A 21,260-nucleotide genomic window follows, 5' to 3' on the forward strand; every position below is an offset into this window, starting at 1 on the left:
ATTTCTTCACACAGGATATTAAAAAGACACACTCGGGCAGCACCTGTGGCTCAAGGAGTAGGGCTCCGGTCCCATATGCCGGAGGTGGCAGGTTCAAACCCAGCCCCGGCCAAAAACCACAAAAAAAAAAAAAAAAAGACACACTCAAGGTTTCAGATTTAATATAATTAATCATACTTACTCTGCTTCAATTAGAACATTAAGTGCCTCTTTTTTTCTTTTTTTAGACAGAGTCTCACTCTGTTGCCCTGGCTGGAGTACTGTGGTGTCATAGCTCACAGCAAAGTCCTGGGCTCAAGTGATCCTCTTGGCTCAGCCTCCCAAGTAGCTGGGAATACAGGTGTGTGCTGTCACAGCTGGCTAGTTTTTCTATTTTTAGTAGAGATAGGATCTCACTTTTGCTTAAGCTGGTCTTGAATTCCTGCCTTGGCCTCCCAAAGTGCTCCCACTGAGGCCTGCTAGGGCTTTCATTTTTTTTCTTTTTAATTGTGAATCTGTGAGTAATAGACTGACTTTTAACACAGCCTGATGTCATGGTCTTGATTCATGCTAAGGCACCCACGGTTTTACCTGTCATTGCTTCTGTTCCATTAGTGTAAATGTCAACATAGTGAAAGGTGTGCATCTTAGTATTATTTTGAAGACAGTCTTTAGGTCTCAAAGACTCCCCCCCACCTCCCCTCGGGTTTCACACGCCACGCTTTGAGAAACATGGTTCCTTCTACATCCACAGCCTCTTCCACAGGAGAAAAGTCCAAAGGATGGGAAACTTCAGAACTTTAAAATGAAAATGCTGAAAACAAGTCCTAACTGAGAGTGAGTCATCTCCCTGTACAGGCAAAGGAAGATGCCCCCAGACCCTAGAAGTCAGTGAAGCCTCAAGACCAGTCAGAGACCCTGTGCCGCAGAGCACAGCTGGAACTCTATGTGCCACGTGAACGGGCCCCTGTGGGTTCAAGAAAATGCACCCCAAGAGAGATGGGCAACCACCCAGAAAACACCCACATGTGAATGCACTTTTTTGCTCTTGAAGAATTTTTACAAGGAAGATAAGTTAACAATGATTATTTTACCAGGAAAAACAAAAAGGCCTCCATGAGATTACTGTTTAGGAGGTAAAGAGAAAAGAAACTGTAATAACTTGCCTGGCAGAAGTCAGGTGATCCTTGGACAAAGGGAAGGTAGGATGTTAAGACATGATTAAAGAGAATGATGCTGTCAAGCCAAAGACCAAAGTATTAGGAAGAATTAAAGAACAAAAGAGATGGAGGAGAAAAATATCCACTAAATGAGAATAAAGGATATGACATGCTTTCTGTTTGCGTTTGGCAAATCTGGTTTTTAAGCAGTGTAAGAATCCTGGCTCTGCCACTGATTAGCTATGTAAAATTGAGCAAATGGCTTAGTTACTTGGTGCTCATGACTGAACTGGTAAACGGAGATAGGAACTTGACTACTATATAGGGCTATTATGAAGATTAATTGATACAAGAGAAAAGGCTGTGATGAAAGTGTTTCAGCACATAGTAAGTGCTCATTAAATTTTAGTTTTAGGAAAACAAGAAAATGGAACAGGTATCAGCACTGTAAAGTTCACTTTCAAGAGACGATCAAATCAGCAAGCTTTTTAAAACAGCAAAATGGTCAAGCAGATGAGAGATGAAGGTTTTTAGAGTTTCTTTTAGGTCAGATAATCCAGATGACAAACTAGACTAAAATTACATTTTCAATTTCCAAGTACTTGGGATGAGATACATAATTACACTGAAAATAGCTTAATATTGCAGTTGTACTATAAAAGAAAAAATAGAAGACCACATGATACTACCTAACGGCTCCTCAAAGCCCCCTTATCTGGTCACTGTGGTGCGTGCTCAGGGGCTAGGCATCCTGGAGAGGTATCAGCTGGGTTCTAAGCTGAGTATCCCTCGCTGCCTAGGAGGCTTCACCTCAAAGAGCCACAGTAGTTACTGGGGCTGGTTTAGGGAAGGAAGCAGTTATGCCTTCTGCACTGAGAATTAATTATAAATAAGAAGAAAAGAATTTTCTTCTCCCTAGCACCTTCGTTCCTTTCTTCTTTCATTTAATATGTGATATAACAGGATGGAGGTCAAGGTGGAAACTTCAAATCTCTTCTTTCCATCTACAGCAGTGAGCTGTCTCCTTCACTGACAACATGGGGAAAACTGACTCCTTACCACCAAAACTGGGAGGCTATTCCTTCAGGATCATAATACACATGGTAAGTTAAAGCCAATTTTCATCTCCAAAACAGTGGGTCTTGCAGTGGTCTAGCCAAGAAGAGGATAAATAAAAAACAAAAAAGGCTGACCTCACATCAAGGTATATGATGTACCAATTTGACTAGAGACCCACTAAGTCTCTGTACTAAAGACCCACTATAACACTGTCTCCCATATCCTGTGGAACATATAACTGAAAATTTCTTCCAAGTCAAAGTTTTCAAAATGGATTTACAATAATTCTCTTTTAAAAAGTCTGAAATAAGCTTGGTGCCTGTAGCTCAGCGGCTAGCCACATACACCAAAGCTAGTGGGTTCAAACCCAGCCTGGGTCTGCCAAACAACAATGACAACTACAACCAAAAAATAGCCGGGTGTTTTGGAGGGTGCCTGTAGTCCCAGCTACTTGGAAAGCTGAGGCAAGAGAATCACTTAAGCCCAAGAGTTTGAGGTTGCTGTGAGCTGTGACACCACAACACTCTACTGAGGGCATCATAGTGAGACTGTCTCAAAAAAAAAAAATAAAGTCTGAAACAATCTGACCAGAACATAAGCAACATTCCTACAGATTCTATTTCATTTCATTCTGTGGGAGCTGACAAGCTCTCCCTGGCAAGTGCCCAGGGCTCTCAGAGGACTGTATCTTTAAGGAATAGAAACTGTCCTCAACAGGGGGCTTTCAAGTGTATCACCCATTAACACTTGCTCACAGAGCATATAAATTCATTTTTATCCTAATTCTGTTATCATTTTGTAGCTTCAGTTAGTCTACTTTAGAATCATAATCTTTTTTTTTTTTTTTTGCAGTTTTTGGCCGGGGCTGGGTTTGAACCCGCCACCTCCGGCATATGGGCGTATGGGGCTGGCAACCTACTCCTTTGAGCCACAGGCGCCGCCCTAGAATCATAATCTTAACTAAGGATAGCAAAGCATCTCTTGAAAGAGTCTAACTACGCTGCTTATATACTCGCAAGGAAGGAACTATGTGTTTTTTCTGTCTGCCCCTCCAGTACCCAGTATAAACAACATATCACATTAATTGATATTTATAATGATGATCTGAACCCATCAAGAAAAGGTTACAAAAGACAGAAGTGAGGGAGTGGAAATGGGATCAATCTTGCAGAAAAACTCCCACCAAAAATATTTACTTTCCATTATATAGAAAATTCTCTTCTGCAGAATAATGCAGTCTCCAGGAAGTCTAAATAGCTGAGGATTTACTCCATGGTAAATTGCTTACATTTTCTCTTTCCAATGATGATAATATGATGATGATAACTGTAGCAGTTTAATACATATCTGGAAATTCTTTTGAAAGACTATGGAAAGGAGGGTCCACATTCTTGAATTTAGACAGGCTTACAAAGTCTGTTGCCCAACAGAGAATGGTAGAAGTGACTCTGTGACTTCCAAGTCTGTCTTCCAAGTTGCTGTTCAGTTTGCTGAAATACTCCCTCCTGGGGCCCTGAGTTGTGGACTAGCCTGGTTCTGTGAGGAAGCCACACCAGTGGGAAGACAATTTGTTGGCACTCCCTGCAAGTGATTCCAGCCCAGGTACCAGAGATGTGAACCCAGTCCCAAATTACCCAGGTACCCCCCAGGCTTCTTCCACCCTAACTCCCTGGCAGAATGGAGCAGAGACAGGCCAATCCTGTGTGCCCTGCTTAGAGACCAGACCCAGGGAAATCTGTAAGCATACCGGAATGCTGCAACAGAAACTGCAACAACAACAGCTAACACATAACTCTCCAACGTGCCAGGTACTGCTCTTGTATCTCGTATGTAATCCTTTTAACAATCTTTTGAAGTGGTTATTATTATTATCTCTATTTGACATATGAGAAAACTATACTTAAGTGAGCGGGTAAGTAACTTACCCAAGGCCATAGTGCTAGTGAGATGTGAACACGTTTCCAGCTCTGAAGTCTTAACCATGAAGCTCCACAGATAATTACTGAAATTGGAAAATGGAATCCAAGGAGTAAACCACAGACAGCCCATCAGGCCCCTCCCACCATCAGACAGGACCACATACGTCATACTTAATTTTTTTTTTTTTTTTGGGGGGGGAGACAGAGTCTCACTATGTCACCCTCGGTAGAGTGCCGTGGAGTCACAGCTCACAGCAACCTCAAACTCTTGGGCTTAAATGATTCTCTTACCTCAGCCTCCTAAGTAGCTGGGACTACAGGCACCCGCCACAACACCTGGCCATTTTTTTGTTGCAGTTGTTATTGTTGTTTAGCAGGCCAGGCCAGGTTCGAACCCACCAGCCTGGGTGTACGTAGCCAGCACCACGACCACTGTGCTACAGACGCTGAGCCTGTCATACTTCATTTAAAGAGGTACAGAACAAGATGCTGCTCCATGCTACTATAAATTCCGTAGTTGCACCTACGCCCTCCATATCCTCCAATCAATACTCAGCCACCCTCCCCAACAGGGAACTCTTCCATGCTGTAGAAGTCATGATATCTGCAATTCAGACTGGACTCACTTGCAGATATCTTAATAACAAATATCACCATCATTTATCTTCAAAATGAAGATGAAATACTTGAAAGGCAATTATAAATCGTCTCTTGGACTTCTCGGAGTGTAATAAACCCAGTTCATTTGCCTTCTATTTTCTAGCATCTTACTACATTGTGTTTCTTTTAGAATATAAGTTCCTTGGGAGCAAAGGAAACATACCCCACGCCTAGTCCAGTTCTTAGTACATGACAGAGTCTTAAGCATCAGATGGCTGGACTATCTTTTCTATTGTACCCTCATCAAATTCTCCAACCCAGTATTGGCTTGGATAGTCCAGGGTTATTTAGTCAACAGATATTTATAGAGTGAGAGCTTATCCAAATTTTCCCTAGTGTATATTCTGTCCAAACAAGAAATGTCATCCTCCCTCATGTCTAGCATGTACCTTCCTCTGTAAGAGTAACTGAAAATGTCAAAATAAATTCAATTAGCATATTTGTGACTGCTACCTAAAATACTAAATCCTAGAATATCTGTTCATTGGATGAACAAACTTAATTGTATATAACCCATTTTGTGTTTCCAAACTAAAAAATGCCATTAAAATAGAAACATCTGTATTTACTTCCGTTTTTTTTCCTCCAAATTCCTGGAATTTATTTTGGAGAAAGCTGAAGGCAAGAAACTTCAAGAATTTGTGAAAATTTTATGCCTCAACATGGAGCAAAGGTAATATACGCTCTGAAGTGGAACTTTTAGACTTCTAGTCTTAGCATTTCAATAACATTCTGCAGGAACAAATCTACACGTCCGCTAAGGTGAATTTACTCACCACTTCTCACGCCACCAGCCAGCCAGTCGCCAACTGAGAAGACAAGCCTGAGTAGACTATGTCCTTCAACAACCCTGACACCCCTTCACCCTCAAGGTTTGTGTAAATGCTTTGTGATGCTTTTTAAATTACTTGCATCGTGTCTTAATTTAAGCTTATTGTGATTTCAGAAGGCATTTTCTTCGACTCAAGTAGAGAAAGGCCCATCAGACCATTTTTCTGTTCAGAAACTGGAGGGGTTTAGCAGCATCGAGTACTGTGTCCCCGGCTTCCATGAACCCTGAAAGAGCGCATTTCCTAGTCTCTTTGCCTGCTCTTCAAATTCCAGACTTTTCCCACATCACCAGGATGAGCCATCAGCCTGACTGCAGTGAGATTTAGGGGCCTGTCATTCAGGAAACAGGGCCCTGCCACAGAATTTCATATTCTTTCCTTTCCCCAACCCCCCCAGAGTAGAAGAATCTTGCTCACAGCTTGGTTCTCAGAGCCCTTTGCAATACAGGAAGGAAGAGACCTGCCTCGCACCAGCTTTCAGGAGTCACATTCCTGGGACACACCACCCAGAGGAGCCCTCACAGCTGAGAAGCAGCTGCTAAACTGAGATGCTGCCTTCCTCCCTGGCAGAGGCATGTGCGAAGCCCCACCTCAGACAGGGGAAGCTAAGGAAGCCTGGAGGACAAGATAGCTATCATCACTGCCTTGCTTGGCCTGTTCTGAGAAGGGTGGAGGGAAGGTGGAAGGAAGAAGGGAGAAAAGGAAGGACAGAACAGATGAGAAGAGGCGTGTGAGAACGGAAGTGGGAAGGCCGGTTACAGGGGTAGCTCTCACAGTAGTCCAGGGGACAGTAAAGAAAGGGAAGGTGTGCAAGGTCATCTGCAAGGACCTGGGGACTTACTGGATGGAAGATGGGCAAGGCAATGGACTTTACAGTTTACAGAATGCTTTCAAAAGAGACAACAACTGTTGTGCAAAATGGCATCTGAGCAAGCCCAAACCCTGGGGAGATGACAGCAGCCAGCGCCTGCCTCTCATTGACAAGAGCTGGCTCGAGGTGGAGGCTGGCCTTTGATGACCCTCTCTAGAAGGACCTCTTAGCCAACTCTACCCAAGCATTTATTTATACTTGCTTTTCTCAAGGACCAGATTGTTCAGAGAATCCCATGAACACCACATCTCTAGAAGGAGTAGAAACCTCTTTCTCGATAACAGCCTGGCAAGCTCTGCACCTGGCATAACCCAGATGCCAGGCCGACCCATCTTCCAAAGGAAACGAGCCTCCAAAAATAGAAGTGGCAAAATGAAGTTCAAGCTGTTATAACAGTGTTTCTCAGCCTTTTTAATTTCACAGCACACTTAAATTATGTTGATTTAAAAAAGCATAAAACTTGTGGTGGGTGCCTGTAGACCCAGCTACTCAGGAGGCTGAGGCAAGAGAATCACTTAAGCCCAGGAGTTTGAGGTTGCTGTGAGCTGTCACAGCAGAGCACTCTACTGAGGACGACAGTTTGAGAGTATGTCTCAAAAAAAAAAAAAAAGAAAAAGAAAAATTCATGGCACACTAAGATCGTCTCACAGCCATGACACACCCACTGAAAAATCACTGCATTATTGCAATCTCATTAAGTACACATCAGACTTTCAAGGGAGAAGTGGTAAATTTCATTCAAAATTGTGAATGTCTGTCCCATTGTCTGAAACCAAGTGGTATTATCACAAAACAGAGCTAATCTCACCGTAGAACACTGGACAACATATATTACAACAATGGAAAAGGCCTGTAAGCAAATGAACTGCGGCTAGTCGGACTGAAAACCAGAATTTGCAGTTTTACTCAATTTATTTAATTAATTTTAAATGGCCAGAGGTGGTTAGTGGTTACTATGAACAGTATAGGTCTGGAACTTTTAAGATCTAGATGGGGGCCAGATCACATCTCTCCTAAACTGGGGAAAAAAAATAATAATTTGTGGAATTATACTTATCTACTTCAAGAAAGCTTCTCAATTTTTCTCTTAACATTCCAGCATCTGCTCAAGCAATTGTTCAGCACTGAGCTGTCCTCTGGTAATTACCACAACTACATATCAATACCCCTCCGGAACCCCCCACTCAACCATCCACCCACGCAGGAAGCTTCCTCCCAACATCCCTCCGGAACCCCCCACTCAACCACCCACCCACGCAGGAAGCTTCCTCCCAACATCCCTCCGGAACCCCCCACTCAACCATCCACCCACGCAGGAAGCTTCCTCCCAACATCCCTCCGGAACCCCCACTCAACCACCCACCCACGCAGGAAGCTTCCTCCCAACATCCCTCCGGAACTCCCCACTCAACCACCCACCCACGCAGGAAGCTTCCTCCCAACATCCCTCCGGAACCCCCCACTCAACCATCCACCCACGCAGGAAGCTTCCTCCCAACATCCCTCCGGAACCCCCACTCAACCACCCACCCACGCAGGAAGCTTCCTCCCAACATCCCTCCGGAACCCCCCACTCAACCATCCACCCACGCAGGAAGCTTCCTCCCAACATCTCTGCAGATGTCCACGCAATTGTTCCCAATTTCTCCCAGTAGCAATGATACTTAGCATTAGGAGAGGCAGTTCACACCAAGTATCCCAAGAGGTATCAAGTGTGCACAAAATAATAAAAAACTATTTTGCACTGTCCCTTAGTTTTTATGCAGCCCTTTCACAGGCAGTATCTTGTTTATGCCCCACAATAATCTTAGAATGTATTTTGTCAATACACTTATTTTACTGAGGCTGAGTGACTTCTCCAAGGCAATATGACTTATATATTGGTAGCCACATACCCAAACCTGGCATGTTTTCCGAGTATCGATAGACAACCGAGAGAAAGAAAAGTCATGATCGGGAAGGAGTCAGGCACAGAAGAACAATTAGAGAATATAGTTACAGATATCAACAAATAACCTCAGAAACAATCTATTTCAAACTCAGTCATTTGAAGAGGAACAAACTCAGTTCTAAAGGGCAATAAGCATCTCAGATTAGGTTCAATTTAAAGAGGGATATGCTCAGGCTCAGCGCATGTGTGGGTAGGGCGCCAGCCACGTACACGGAAGCTGGTGGGTTCGCGCCCGCCAGGCCAGCTAAACAACAATGACAACTACAACCAAAAATAGCCAGGCGTTGTGGCAGGCGCCTGTAGTCCCAGCTACTCAGGAGGCTGAGGCAAGAGAATCACTTGAGCCCAAGAGTTTGAGGTTGCTGTGAGCTGTGAAACCATGGCACTCTAGCCAGGGCGACAAAGTGAGACTCTGTCTAAAAAATAAATACATAAAAATAAAGAGGAATATGCTCAAAGACAATGGTTCTCAAACTGTGATCCGTGGACCAACAGCATCAGCGTCACTTGTAACTTGTTAGAAATGCAAAATCCCAGGCCCCCACTAAGACCTACTAAAACAGAGATGAGGGTAGAGTGAGTGGGGTGGGGAGTGTGAGGAGGGTGAGATGCCCCTGCCCGGGGCAGGGGGTGCAATCTGCATTTTTAATAAGCTCTCCAGATGGTCCTGGTGCTCACTCACACCAGAGAGCCACTGTCCTAGAATTGTACATCTACGGTTTTATAAGTGAGAAAAGGGTATCATTTATAGACAGTACTAGACTGTGAATAGAGCATCCTAGCTTCTAACCGCATTCAATAATAATACTTGGTACATGTAGCCGTGCCCCCAGCTGTGAAAAGGTAAGCTTCTACAAGGAAGAACTGAGATTCCAAGTTCCCAGATGAAAGACAGGAGAAATGCACTCACGTTATTAAATGGTTTATGCTGCATGAGTTCATTTATGTAACATTCTCAAAATGACAAGATTATAGAGAGGGTGAACAGAGTGGTGGTGACTAGTGTTTGGGAACAAGGTAGAAGGTGAGGATGAAGGTGAACGCAACTACACAGGGGTGGCCCAAGAGGGGTCCGTGACATGCTGGCATACTTCTGTATCGTGACTGTGATGGTGGTTACATGAACCTACACGTGACAAAACTGCACGGAAGCATACATGTAGAAATACACGCTGCAGAGACAGACACGTGTCTGTCACACAAAAATTTTGTGTTTTCACAAAAATGGTGAAATGCCAGTGTGCTCTATGCTGTCCCTAAGGCACTTTCCTGGTTCTGCTATTGTACTGTGGTTACGCAAAATGTTAGCAATGGGGGAAATTGGGTGAAGGGTACACAGGACCTCTCTACCATTTTGCAAGTCTTATGAAGCGATGATAATTTCCAAATAAAAATTTCTTAAAACCTAATAAAAAAAAGAAGCAGATAGCTGCAACACTGGCCAACAGAGGTCCCAAATACAGATTTAAACATATACTATAGGACCATGACTTTGTTTTTAAAAAGTTAAATCTGGTTCTCTAGACTCTTAACAGGGATAGATTTCCAACGTACTCCCCTACACCCTCCTAAAAGGGTAAAAAAGTCTAATGTGTGAGCCCCTTTGGGAGTCCAGGAGCCCTATGCCAGGGTCCAAAATGAATATTCCTAAGGTTTCACAAGGCCTGGCCATGAGGGTGGAGCCCAGGGCCTGCCAAGTGAAGAGAACTCTGCCTGGCACCAACCCATAAGCCCAGGAGCAGGCATGACTTCCTTCCAGCAAAGGCTGAGTACTGACCTACTCCCAATGGCCAAGATTTACATTGTTTCTCTTCTCCAAGGCAAAACAAAGTCAAATCAGCAAAACAATTTTTTTTTTAAAAAGTCACCAGGCAAACAAAAATACCAAAAACAAAACAAAACAAAAAAAAAAAAACTTCAACAACCTCCGACTATTTCCAGCAAACCTTATAATCAACTATGTTGATTTACCTGACCCCACACTACCCTTTGCTTTTGCTTTTCAAGGATTCTATTACTAACTAAATTCTGGGTCATAAGAGCCTACCGATAGTAAGAAAAAAATAAGAAAAAGTTATTCAAAACACTGCAGAATTTCCTGACCTGAGCTGCTTTCATAGGCATTTAAAATGCAGATAGCCATGACAGAAAAAGGGGGTTGAGGGTAAGTGGAGGCACTGCATATCAGAAATATTAGCAGGTCTAGCAAAGTTACTTCTTTTCAATTTTCTGGCCAAAAAAATCTAATTTTTACAATTTTCACTAGCATTTGCCTTGTCTCATGTCATTATTTTTTTTAAGTCTTACCTAACATAGTGTTTTATCATTTTCAAAGTATTTTCACAAATTACTATGAAGATCCGTAGCACTGTACCTAGAGGCTATACTTCAACAGAACTCCCACCAGCCAGACTACCCTCTCCTTTCAATTAGTTCAGGCATCTTGCCCCTAGGCCCTGAGTCCACACTTCTCCACAGGGTAGACATCAAAAAAAAGCAGAACTCTTCCCACAGAAGCCTCCTCTATCTGGCCAAGGGCAGACATTCTCAAGTCCAATCAATAGAGTGCCTTCCTATAAAATCACTCACATTGTATGCTTTTCATAAAGACAGCACCTTAAAATCTCATCTAAACTGAAAGCCCTCTATTAGTTGAAAGATGTATTTCTAAATGCTTTGATCTCCACACGCCCTTCAGTACATTAGTATTCTTCACCCTCCACCATCTGCATGGAACCTAAAAGACAAGATTTCTGTGCATTTAAAAGAGGAGGAGGTTTACAAAGGTTTCCCTGTTTACCTTGAAAAGTGCAACACATAAAAGAAAAGTGTACCATCAAAGTGTACCATCTAAGAAGTAAATCTCCTCCTCCCTCCACCACCCCTCCTACCTTCACCAGGAAAAAAACAGCAGCTTGTCTAGAGCCTTTATCGCTGTGGTCACATCAGACCTAGCGTTCCTTCTGTTCAAATCCGTGCTTTTCCACCCCTTCAAAGCAGGTCAAAATGTATTTATAAGTGTTACTCCCACATTATTCTCATAGAGTTCATAGCAGATACAATATAACACGGAGCCCCTTGCTAGGAAGTAAATTTCACGTTGCTCTTAGACTCCCAAGAAGGTGCAATCTAGAAGAATCCTCAATCGTCCACCTGGGTCTGATTTCCAGCTGCTGGGCCCGATTTCCAGCTGCTGGGCCCTGGAGTGTCAGGCAGCCAGGGGAAATCTGAGCCAGTCTGGCAGTGACCCACAGGTCCCTTTCGGAAGAAAGGAGCCATGACTGTTTAAACGTTTCAAGTCCTCACTTTTTGCTTCCGGAAAAGGGAGGAAATTTTCTGGAATTGTAGCTATTAATATCTCTCTATTTTGGTTTTATTCGCTCACAGTGAGCAAGTTAACACGTTATTGTTTGGAGTTGCCAAAAGCATCTTTGAGGTATCTAAAACTCTGGTATGAGCTACCCTTCACCAATGCCAAGGAGTTTTACAAACAGTATATAACTTCGACTCTCCTAACATGTCTCAGAAGAAGAAAATGAGAAAATGGGCAACTAATACTGCACAACCAAGTGAGCTAAGAGACCCAGAGGGATAAAATGCTGGATGTGAACCGCAAAACTGCACGATCAGGGATCAGGGCCCCAGTTTACGAATGCACCAGTCCAAGTGATCCACTCACTAGACGGGCTAAAAAGCATTTGCCACTTGGAAACAGAAGCCGAAAGGCAAAAACCTTCGAACAAAATGGGAAAGTGAAGTGTTCCCAGTCACCAAGATTTGAAAAGACTAGGGCGGGGCGGGGCGGGGCGCCAGAGCTAAGCGCAAGGAACCGGGCGGATTCTCGGCCTGGAGTTCTAGGAGAGAACTTGGAAACGGCGCCGAGAGCTCTGTCCAGGTGGCCGAGGCCTCCGAGGTGCGCGCCCAGGCTCATCTGTTCTGCCGCCTCGCCCTCCAGCCGGCTGCCCAGGGGGCATGTTTGGCCCCTGCCCTGGCGCAGGGCCCGGGCTCCACTCGGCTGTCATCGGCCAAGGTGCCAATCTCCCTCCTGCCACAATTGTCACATTCCAAGAAAAACCAGTTCCACTTGGAAAGTTTAAATTTTTCCTCCCTGAAACCAGATTCTTTTAAAGGCAGCACTAACAGGCAAGGGAGAGCTGGATCTAACTCCCCGGTTTGTCAAAGAAACTTGTCTGGGGAGAACAAAGGAGCAGCAGCCACCGCGATCGGAGCCTCGGGGTCGGGGCGCACCCCCTCCGCCGACCCCACCCTCCAGAGCCGCGTCCGGCCGGCGAGCAGGAGGGGTCCGGCCGGTCAGCGAGCGCCCTTGTCCTTCCTGCGCCGAGGGACGCGGTCCCCGGACACCCCTTCCCGCCCTCCTCTCCGCCGAAGCCCCGCGCGCGGGCGCGTCCCGGAGAGCCCGGCCATATGGCAGCGCCCTCCGGAAAGGCCTGCCCCGCGCCCGCGCCGCGCACCTCGGGACCCGCACCCGGGAGCACGACTTCCCAGTCGCCGCTGGGGCGCGGGGCGGCGCAGGGACCCGCAGAGTGGCACGGAAGCCCACTTTTTTTTTTTGTTGTTGGGGATTCATTGAGGGTACAATAAGCCAGGTTACACTGATTGCCACTTTTTTTTTTTTTAACAATCTGAAAGTCAGCCCGAGGCCCCCAGGAGGTGCCCCCTGCCCAGACCAGTAGAGGACTGGGCAGCACCGGACAGCCGGGTCCGGTGGGAGCTGCCCTCCCTGCTCCCCCGACCCGGGCTGGTTACCTTTCACTTCAGGCTCACAAGTTCCCCGGCGCAACTTTGCCTTCCACATGAGGCGACCATGGCGCGTTCAGAGCCGCGGCTGGGGAAGGCGGTCGCCGAGCAGCGCGCTGGACACGGCGTGGGGGCAGCGAAGGGAAGTGGCGCCCGACCATCAGCCCCATTCACACAGGAAGGACAGAAATGCCAGGGCTACACCTCCAGCCCCAAACCGACCACCCTGCTGGGTCCTAGAGCGCCCCGCGCGCCCGGCTCCGCGCGCCGCCCGGGAGGGTCGCCGGGCTCGGCCCTGTAACCTCCCCTCCGCCCCGCGCCGCTGGGTCTTAGAGCCCGTCCGCAGGCTCCCCAGCCGGACCGCGGGCTGAGCTGCCCTGGGCTTGCGCTGACGTGTCTCCCTCCCTGAGACTCAGGAGGGCGACAGCCTCCTTTGCTTTGTCCCTGGCCGCGTTAAAATTTATTTCGGACTCACTAATTCTCCTTCCTTCGGCTTTGTCTTCCTTCCCACCATGCCAGTCATGGCTAAAATGTTTTAGGGTCTTCCTTAAATTCCAGGTTAGGTTCTGCTAAGGATGGCTTTATTTTTCTTAAGTGGAATTTCCAGGTGGAAAGTGGCCGCACTTTCTCAACATTCCCGAGGCCCCATGCACTGAGACTGGGCGACAAGCTGCTACTCTGAGGTCGGTTGACAAGCAGAAGGGCCAAAGCAAACCTTATAGCCTCAGATATTAAATGTGTTCGCAGAAACGTACATCCTCTGGCCACAAACCCTCAGGCCGTTATCTGGCCAGGTAGGGGCAAATAATAATAATAATACCAAGTGACTGGGGAAAGGTTGCTGATTCTACCCCACCTCTTTAATCTAAACACTCCTCTTCCACCCCGTCAGAGGTGGTTAAACTCACTGCTCCCTGGAGCCCTCTTTGCCTGGCTTTCTGGTGGGCTCTGCCACTCAGGACAGAAGGTTGCTACCCAAGATGTGAGTAGGAGAGAGAGCTCTAACCAAGCCTCTCCTCTTTACCTTCTCACTAGGCCAGGCCTTTCATGGACTCCTCCCTGGATTGTGGCAATTCCCTAACTAGTCTGCCAGCAGTTTTATCCCTCCAGACAATCCTGTCCTGACTGTCTATTCTAATTCCTTGATGGGCCCTGTGGTCTCAAGATAAAGGCCAAATCCAATCATTTAACAATTGCTTATAAAATACATACTCCACTTAAAGTCACCTACTCTATCTAGTACTTACCAGTACACAAAAGAAACTTAGAGCAGCTAACCGGCCCTCTAGGGATTTGTTATCTATCTAAGAAGACAAAAGGTATGAACAGAAAACAGGCAAGCAACAATTCAAGAGATCTAAGCACTGGAGATGCCTGGAGACAGGACTGACTTTACCAGGGAGACAGAGCCTAGCAGAAGGGGGTGTTCAGGCAGTGCTGACTAAGCAGTGGCAGAAGCCCAGAGGGAGAGGACGGGGCTGGGAGCTTGGGAAGAAGGTGTATTAGAAGGAAAGAGAAAACAAGGGAAGGCAGAAAACCAGCCATCTCAAAAACATAGGCCTGGAAAGAACTGGAGCGATTACCAACCAAACCTTTCACGTGGCAGAGGAGGAAACTCAGGCCTAGCTGTTGAATGATTCCAAATATTACAGAATATGTTTAGTAGCAAACCCAGGGGAGGCACCAACTTCTACTTCAGTGTGCTGTTTAACATGTTGTAAGCCCTGAATTCCAAATTAGGGGTTGAGATGGTAGCCTATCCACAGTGAGAGGACCACTGATTCACTGACTCACCTAGCAATTGCATAAATTTAGATTAGATTGGGGAAGATGTAAAGGATAGAAAAAGAGGGAAAGAAGAAAGGAAACTTACATTTACTAATTGTCCTAATTAAATACCATCCTATAATCTAAGGAGGCAGCAGAATTTACTGGTTATAAGCATCACATCTAGAACAAACAGGCATGGGCTGAGTCAGAACTCAGCCACTCACCGTGTGACTGTGGCCAAGTCACCCAACTTCTCTAGACTTTAGCATCTTCCTTTGCAAGATGATGAAAATGGCACCAAGCCTCAGGTGTAAGCATTGAACAAAGTAATAAACATAAATACTTAGCACAATGCATGTAAGTACTCAACATATATTTGCCATCATCAATTCAAGAGAAGATCTGGGATAGTTGTGGAAAGCAGTGACATACGAGGTTGGGATAAAGTGGACGGAAGGAAAGGGAGATACCATGTCTTTGAAAATACCAAACACCATGAAGAAAGACATCCATTCTCTGAAGCAAGATTTTACTCTTTCCACTGACTGGTTGGCTATCCTGGGGGTAAGAACAAAGTAGTCAAGTTAAGGCAGATTTTGAACCTGGTTCCTAGGAAGAATATGTCACTGAGCCAACTCAAGATGAAGCAGAGTTGAGAGGTGGGACTGGTTGGAGAAAGACGTTGGTTACACACAGATTTTCAATTGCATTGGGGTGGCAGAAAAATCCCACATTGTTTGAGGGTCAACTGTAGTTGTGTTTTTCCCTGCTTATTTCTAAATATAAAATCATGCCATCAATTAAGCTTTATCACATAGCACATGCCTCCTCGGGAGATTCTGACACACGCCCTGCCCCCACCTTGCAAACTGTTGGCAGGAGCACAATTCAGGGAATACCAAGAGTGCCTAAAGCAGAGGGTGCTAGAAGCACACAGCTATGGAGAGAGGAAGAGGCAAGGGAAGAGCCTGACTGAAGTGAAGAGTGAAAAAGAAGGGAAAAATGAGGAGGGCAAGAGGGAAGACACACAAGGTGGGACTCCTCTATAGTTCTCAAAATACCAGGTGCCTGTAGGTAAGGAAACTGCTCCTGAGAGAATTACATAATACACAGCACAATAGATCATTCTGCTCCATCTGAAGCTTACCCAAGGACTCAGTGTCCTTGATGAAAAAGTTTTCCAAGAAATATCACCACTAAGGGCCCTACTAAGGGCCAGGCTGTGTGCTACCACCCTGCCTACGTCGTTTGGCTCTACTGTGAAGTTACAGATCTGAGCCTGTTTGCTGGATGTTTAGCTTCGTACCCATAGTGACAATTGGTCTCTTGCTTCACAGCTTTCCCTGGGAGCCCATTACACAATATGCACTAAAGACACAACTGGATCCACATAAATCACAAGGAACAGAGGATGGATATGCTGCATCCAGATAAAATGTATCCAGGCTGAACAGGCAAGGAGAAAGAGCAGAGACACCGGCCCCAAACAAGCGTGGGGTGGGATCCTGGCTGAGACAGAGGAGCCCTGAGTATCACAGCCTGGCATATATAATAGATACTCCATAAATGACAATTATCTAATGATTACTTGTTACTATCACTGCAGAAACCTTGGGAGTATTGAAACTTATAATACTTTTTTGTTGATTGGTAATTTCAGTACTTCTTGACCTTGGGTCCTCTCGACATTTGGCTGATAATTTTTTGTTGTGAGGGACTGCCCTGCACCTTGTAGGATGGCCTCTACCCATTGCATGCCGGTAGCAACCACCCCCATCTACCGTCACTTACGAAACAAGCATCTCCAGACATCACCAGATATCCCCTAGAGCAGGCGTCCTCAAACTTTTTAAACAGGGGGCCAGTTCACTGTCCCTCAGACCGTTGGAGGGCCGGACTATAGTTTTAAAAAAAAAAAAACTATGAACAAATTCCTATGCACACTGCACATATCTTATTTTGAAGTAAAAAACAAAACAGGAACAAATACAATTCACACCGCCTCATGTGGCCCGTGGGCGTAGTTTGAGGAGGACCCCTGCAGGATAAAACTGCCCCTCACTGAAAAGCACCGAGTTGGCTGATGAACTGATATTGCCCAGGCTTCTAACCATTCTGATCATTCCACAGAGACTTTGAGTGACTCCAGTTGCACACTGATAGGAAGCAGTCTCAGTTCCGTTCACCCTGCAAAATAGTAATTGCTTCCTTTCCCTCTTTTCATGAACAAAAAACTAATCATGTTTCACTCTTATTTCTAGCAATGACACAGACATATCTTTGTTTCTAAAACTGGAATCATACTGAGTTTCTAAAACTACAGCAACGTGAAACCACTATTAAAAACAAGGATTTTCACAATAGCTGAAGACAACTAAGATCAAAATGTTTACACTGAAGATCTCTTGTGATCACCATTTTGAAAAGGATGCTCAGGCATTTTAGTTCAAAAACTTACGTTTTCAGTTCATAGCTAGAAAGAAGGATAGAAGAACGTCCTCTCTCACCTCTGGCCTCCTTATGGCATGCTAATAGATGTAGCCACAAGGTTATTTGAAGCACAACACCTGTGTCTCAGGTTAATTTACAAATCAATCTGTTTCCCTCCATCTACCCTCTCTCAGGTTAATTTACAAATCAATCTGTTTCCCTCCCTCTACCAGTCCCCCCCCTAGCAACACTTACTACACATAGACTTTCTAGTATCTCTCCCCCTCCCTTCTAAAAGGCATCTTTAAAAGCCACTGAGTATGGCTGAGACTTTGGGAAATCATTCTTGTGGTTTCCCCCATGTGCATGGTATTTTGAAATAAACCTTTCTCTTATTAATCTACCATAACTGTGAGTTGATCTTTTCAGTGAACCAAACTAGGGGAAAAGGGCAAGTTTCACCATGATCCCTTCAGTTCCCAACACAAAGGAATGACAAATGTTTGAGACGATGGATATGCCAATTACTCTGATCTGACCACTATCCATGACATGGATTGCAACACCCCCCCATAAATATGTACAATTATTAGGTGCCAACTGTTGAGTAGAAAAATTTTAATAACCGGCATGAAATAGAATTTTTTTTTTTTTTTTTTTTTTTTGAGACAGAGCCTCAAGCTGCCACTCTGGGTAGAGTGCGGTGGCATCACAGCTCACAGCAACTTCCAACTCCTGGGCTCAAGCAATTCTCCTGCTCCACCTCCCAAGTAGCTGGAACTACTGGTGCCCACCACACTGCCCGGCTGGCTATTTTTTGGTTACAGCCATCATTGTTGTTTGGCGGCCTGGACTGGATTTGAATCCGTCAGCTCAGGAGTATGTGGCTGACGCCTTAGCCGCTTGAGCCACAGGCGCTGAGCCATGAAATAGAATTTTAATAACCGGCATGAAATAGAACATAGTAGAAAATACTAGAAGCAGCCTATCTAATAAGGAAAATTGCTATTCCATGAAACTTCTGTTTAGTTTAGTTATATTTGCATTTGTATGTATGGGTCTAAATGTAAAATGTATCCTTGTGCTGGGTTACAGTTTAAAAAAAAAAAAATGTTTTGAGTGGTGCCTGTGGCTCAAAGGAGTAGGGCGCCAAGCCCATATGCCGGAGTTGGTGGGTTCAAACCCGGCTCTGGCCAAAAACTGCAAAAAAATGTTTCAAAATTCTAGACGGCAAAATGTGGACAACTGGGTAAAAGACAAGAAGTCAAGTTTCAGCTCCCTACAAAGATATCTTTATATGATGATCACTGCATAACAATAGACCAGGTTTTCTCAGGAAACAGGAACCCGCAAATGTCCTAGCCCAGGCCTAGAGATGACACACTGGGAGAATGGCTCTGCATGTTCACTCCCAAGAGACACTTAAGATGCTCTTCAAAGCAGCAGAATATGAGAGTGGGAAAAACAAAACCTTTGCTTCCAGCCCCCAGAAGCTATGTAACCAATCCGAGAGAAAGGACTGTTCCATGTTTACAGAGCATACAAAATGAAGCACACATTCAATCCTTGATGTTGTTTAGGATTTCTATTGGAGGAAGGGTCAATTTCCAGCATCCATTTTCTAACCGACGTGATAATATAATAAATCCTCCAGCAGTGAAGTCTCACTGATACAAGCACCTAAATGGAGTCAGGATCCCTGGTACATGGAACTGAGTCATATTGCACCAAACCTAGGAAAGCCATCTAAAATCCAGCAGAGACCAGAGCGTTCCTAGATGTTGCTCCTGCACCTAGGGCTGCCAGATAAAGCACATGACACCAGCTGGAACTGAATTTCCGATAAGTAACATTTTTTTCAATTTAGCATATTTATACTAAAAAATCATTTATCTGAAATTCAAATTTAACTGGGCATCCTGTGTTTTTATTCGCTGCATGTGGCAAATACCCCCCTCCCTCCCTAAAGCTGCTATAGAGGGTCCCTCAGTCTCTCATTTGGTAAACAGTGTGGAATGTCAGCTACAAGAAGTTGACAGCAGCAAAACATGATGATAGTAATGAGGGCAGGGGATAAAACGCAAATGAGCTTGGGCTCCCACTGAGACATATTTAAGGGGCTTTTAAGAGTAAGACAGAGGGTGGCGCCTGTGGCTCAGCGGGTAGGGCACCGGTCCCATATGCCGGAGGTGGCGGGTTCAAACCCAGCCCCGGCCAAATTTAAAAAAAAAAAAACAAGAGTAAGACAGACTCTGTGAGGCATCCTGGACACTTAAGGAAGGCGATCAGGAGGTTACAGGGCCTCTCTGTAGCATTTCCATGCTACATGGAGGGGAAGATCCAGCTTCACCAGTCCGCACGCTTGGTTGCAAGTCCCTAGAGGAGGGGCTCCTGACAGCTGCCGCCCGCTGCTCAGAAGAATGCATGATGCATTTCATACTCCATACCTTTGCTCTTTGAGCTTATCTGGGAAGCTCACTTGACCTCCCCGTGACCTCCATGACTGACTTAGGTTCCTCTTCTCTGGGGTCCCTTGCCCCCTGTGCAATTACCATAACATCAATAATTACAAGCACTCACACGGGGTGCCCACTATGAGCACTTTACATATGTTATCTCATTTAATCCTTCCCAAATAATCCTACGAATTAGGTATTTGCAGCCCATATCACAGATGAGGAAAGCCACCCAAGGTCACACAGCCAGTAAGTGTCCATTGGCCTGAAGGAGCCAGAACTCCATGTTGCAAAGCTTCCTGTTGGTGGGACTTTCTCTCCTAGCTGGGTCACCAGATCTTTGAGGAATGTACTATGTCTCTTTCCCCTGGGTCCCTGAGCCCAGCTTGCAGTGTATGGCAGGTCGTAGGCAGTATTATAAAGGGGTCAGGCTTTATAGTCATATAGTTTTTGCTGAAAAATTATGGTTCTGTCAGAAATCTGCTGCTGAGAAAAAGGAGTTTGGGTTCTAGTGACTTATTCTGGAATTAAGAATGGTTGTTAAGAATACTAGCAGTAGAGAAGAATAGAACTAGGTTCACGCCCAGGTTCAATCACTTACCAGGAGTGACTTGGCAAGTTACTGAACTTGTCTAAGCTTTAGTCCTCCATCGGTAAAATGAAAGAAATAATAGTACCAAAAATCTCAGCAAGATACACACTAAGTGGAAACCACTCAATCAATATTAGCACTTTTATGATAATGCATTCCATAATGCCATTTGAACTAAGGTAAATAAATTTTGGTTAATTACTGGCATAAATATTTAAAGTTTTAGACATAGTTTCTATTCAGGAGGTTAGAATTGTGGGGAAAACCGCATCATGCAAATAATTAGGGGAAATTCTATTTTAAAAGAACTATTCAAGGGAAAATTTAGTATTTTTATATCTATACAACACTGAAAGGGCTTCCAGAAAAGGGAAGAAGTATAGAAGAGAGGGTGGTGCTGGCCCCATGTACCGAGGGTGGTGGGTTCGAACCTGATCCCAGCCAAACTGCAACAAAGAAAAAAAAAAATAGCCAGGCATTGTGGAGGGCGCCTGTGGTTCCAGCTAACCCAGGAAGCTGAGGCAAGAGAATCAGCTAAGCCCAAGAGCTGGAGGTTGCTGTGAGCTGTAACACCACGGCACTCTACCAAGGGTGACAAAGTGAGACTCTGTCTCTAAAAAAAAAATGTTTTTTTATTTAAAAAAAGTATAGATGAGAAGGCCAGGAACTGGCATTCAGGGCTACCATGTTTAGTTGTGTAGCTTGTTCACTGCACAAGTGTTCTGGGCTGAGGGAATGAGCAAGGAAAGGTGAAGAGCTGAAGTGAGCCTGTATTCTAGTCACTAAGTTGAGAGCACTGTTTTTGCTCTTTGTCCAGTTGGAAAG

The 21,260-nt window shown here is 45.0% G+C and overlaps 1 protein-coding gene across 2 annotated transcripts in view; it reads right to left on the reverse strand.

Annotated features, from left to right (window-relative positions):
• The window catches only part of AMOTL1 (angiomotin like 1), a 177,665-nt gene that overhangs the window by 94,714 nt on the left and 61,691 nt on the right, over positions 1-21,260 (reverse strand). The window contains exon 1 of one of the 2 annotated variants that reach the window (XM_053562831.1): positions 13,197-13,436. The exons of the other annotated variant lie outside the window; for it this stretch is intronic. Coding sequence (XP_053418806.1) covers positions 13,197-13,245 — 49 coding nt within the window. The 5' untranslated portion in view covers positions 13,246-13,436. Of the gene's footprint in view, positions 1-13,196; positions 13,437-21,260 lie in introns of those variants that run through there. 2 annotated transcript variants of the gene reach the window in all.

The sequence above is a fragment of the Nycticebus coucang genome, chromosome 14 (genome assembly GCF_027406575.1).
Source record: "Nycticebus coucang isolate mNycCou1 chromosome 14, mNycCou1.pri, whole genome shotgun sequence".
Lineage (NCBI taxonomy): Eukaryota > Metazoa > Chordata > Mammalia > Primates > Lorisidae > Nycticebus > Nycticebus coucang.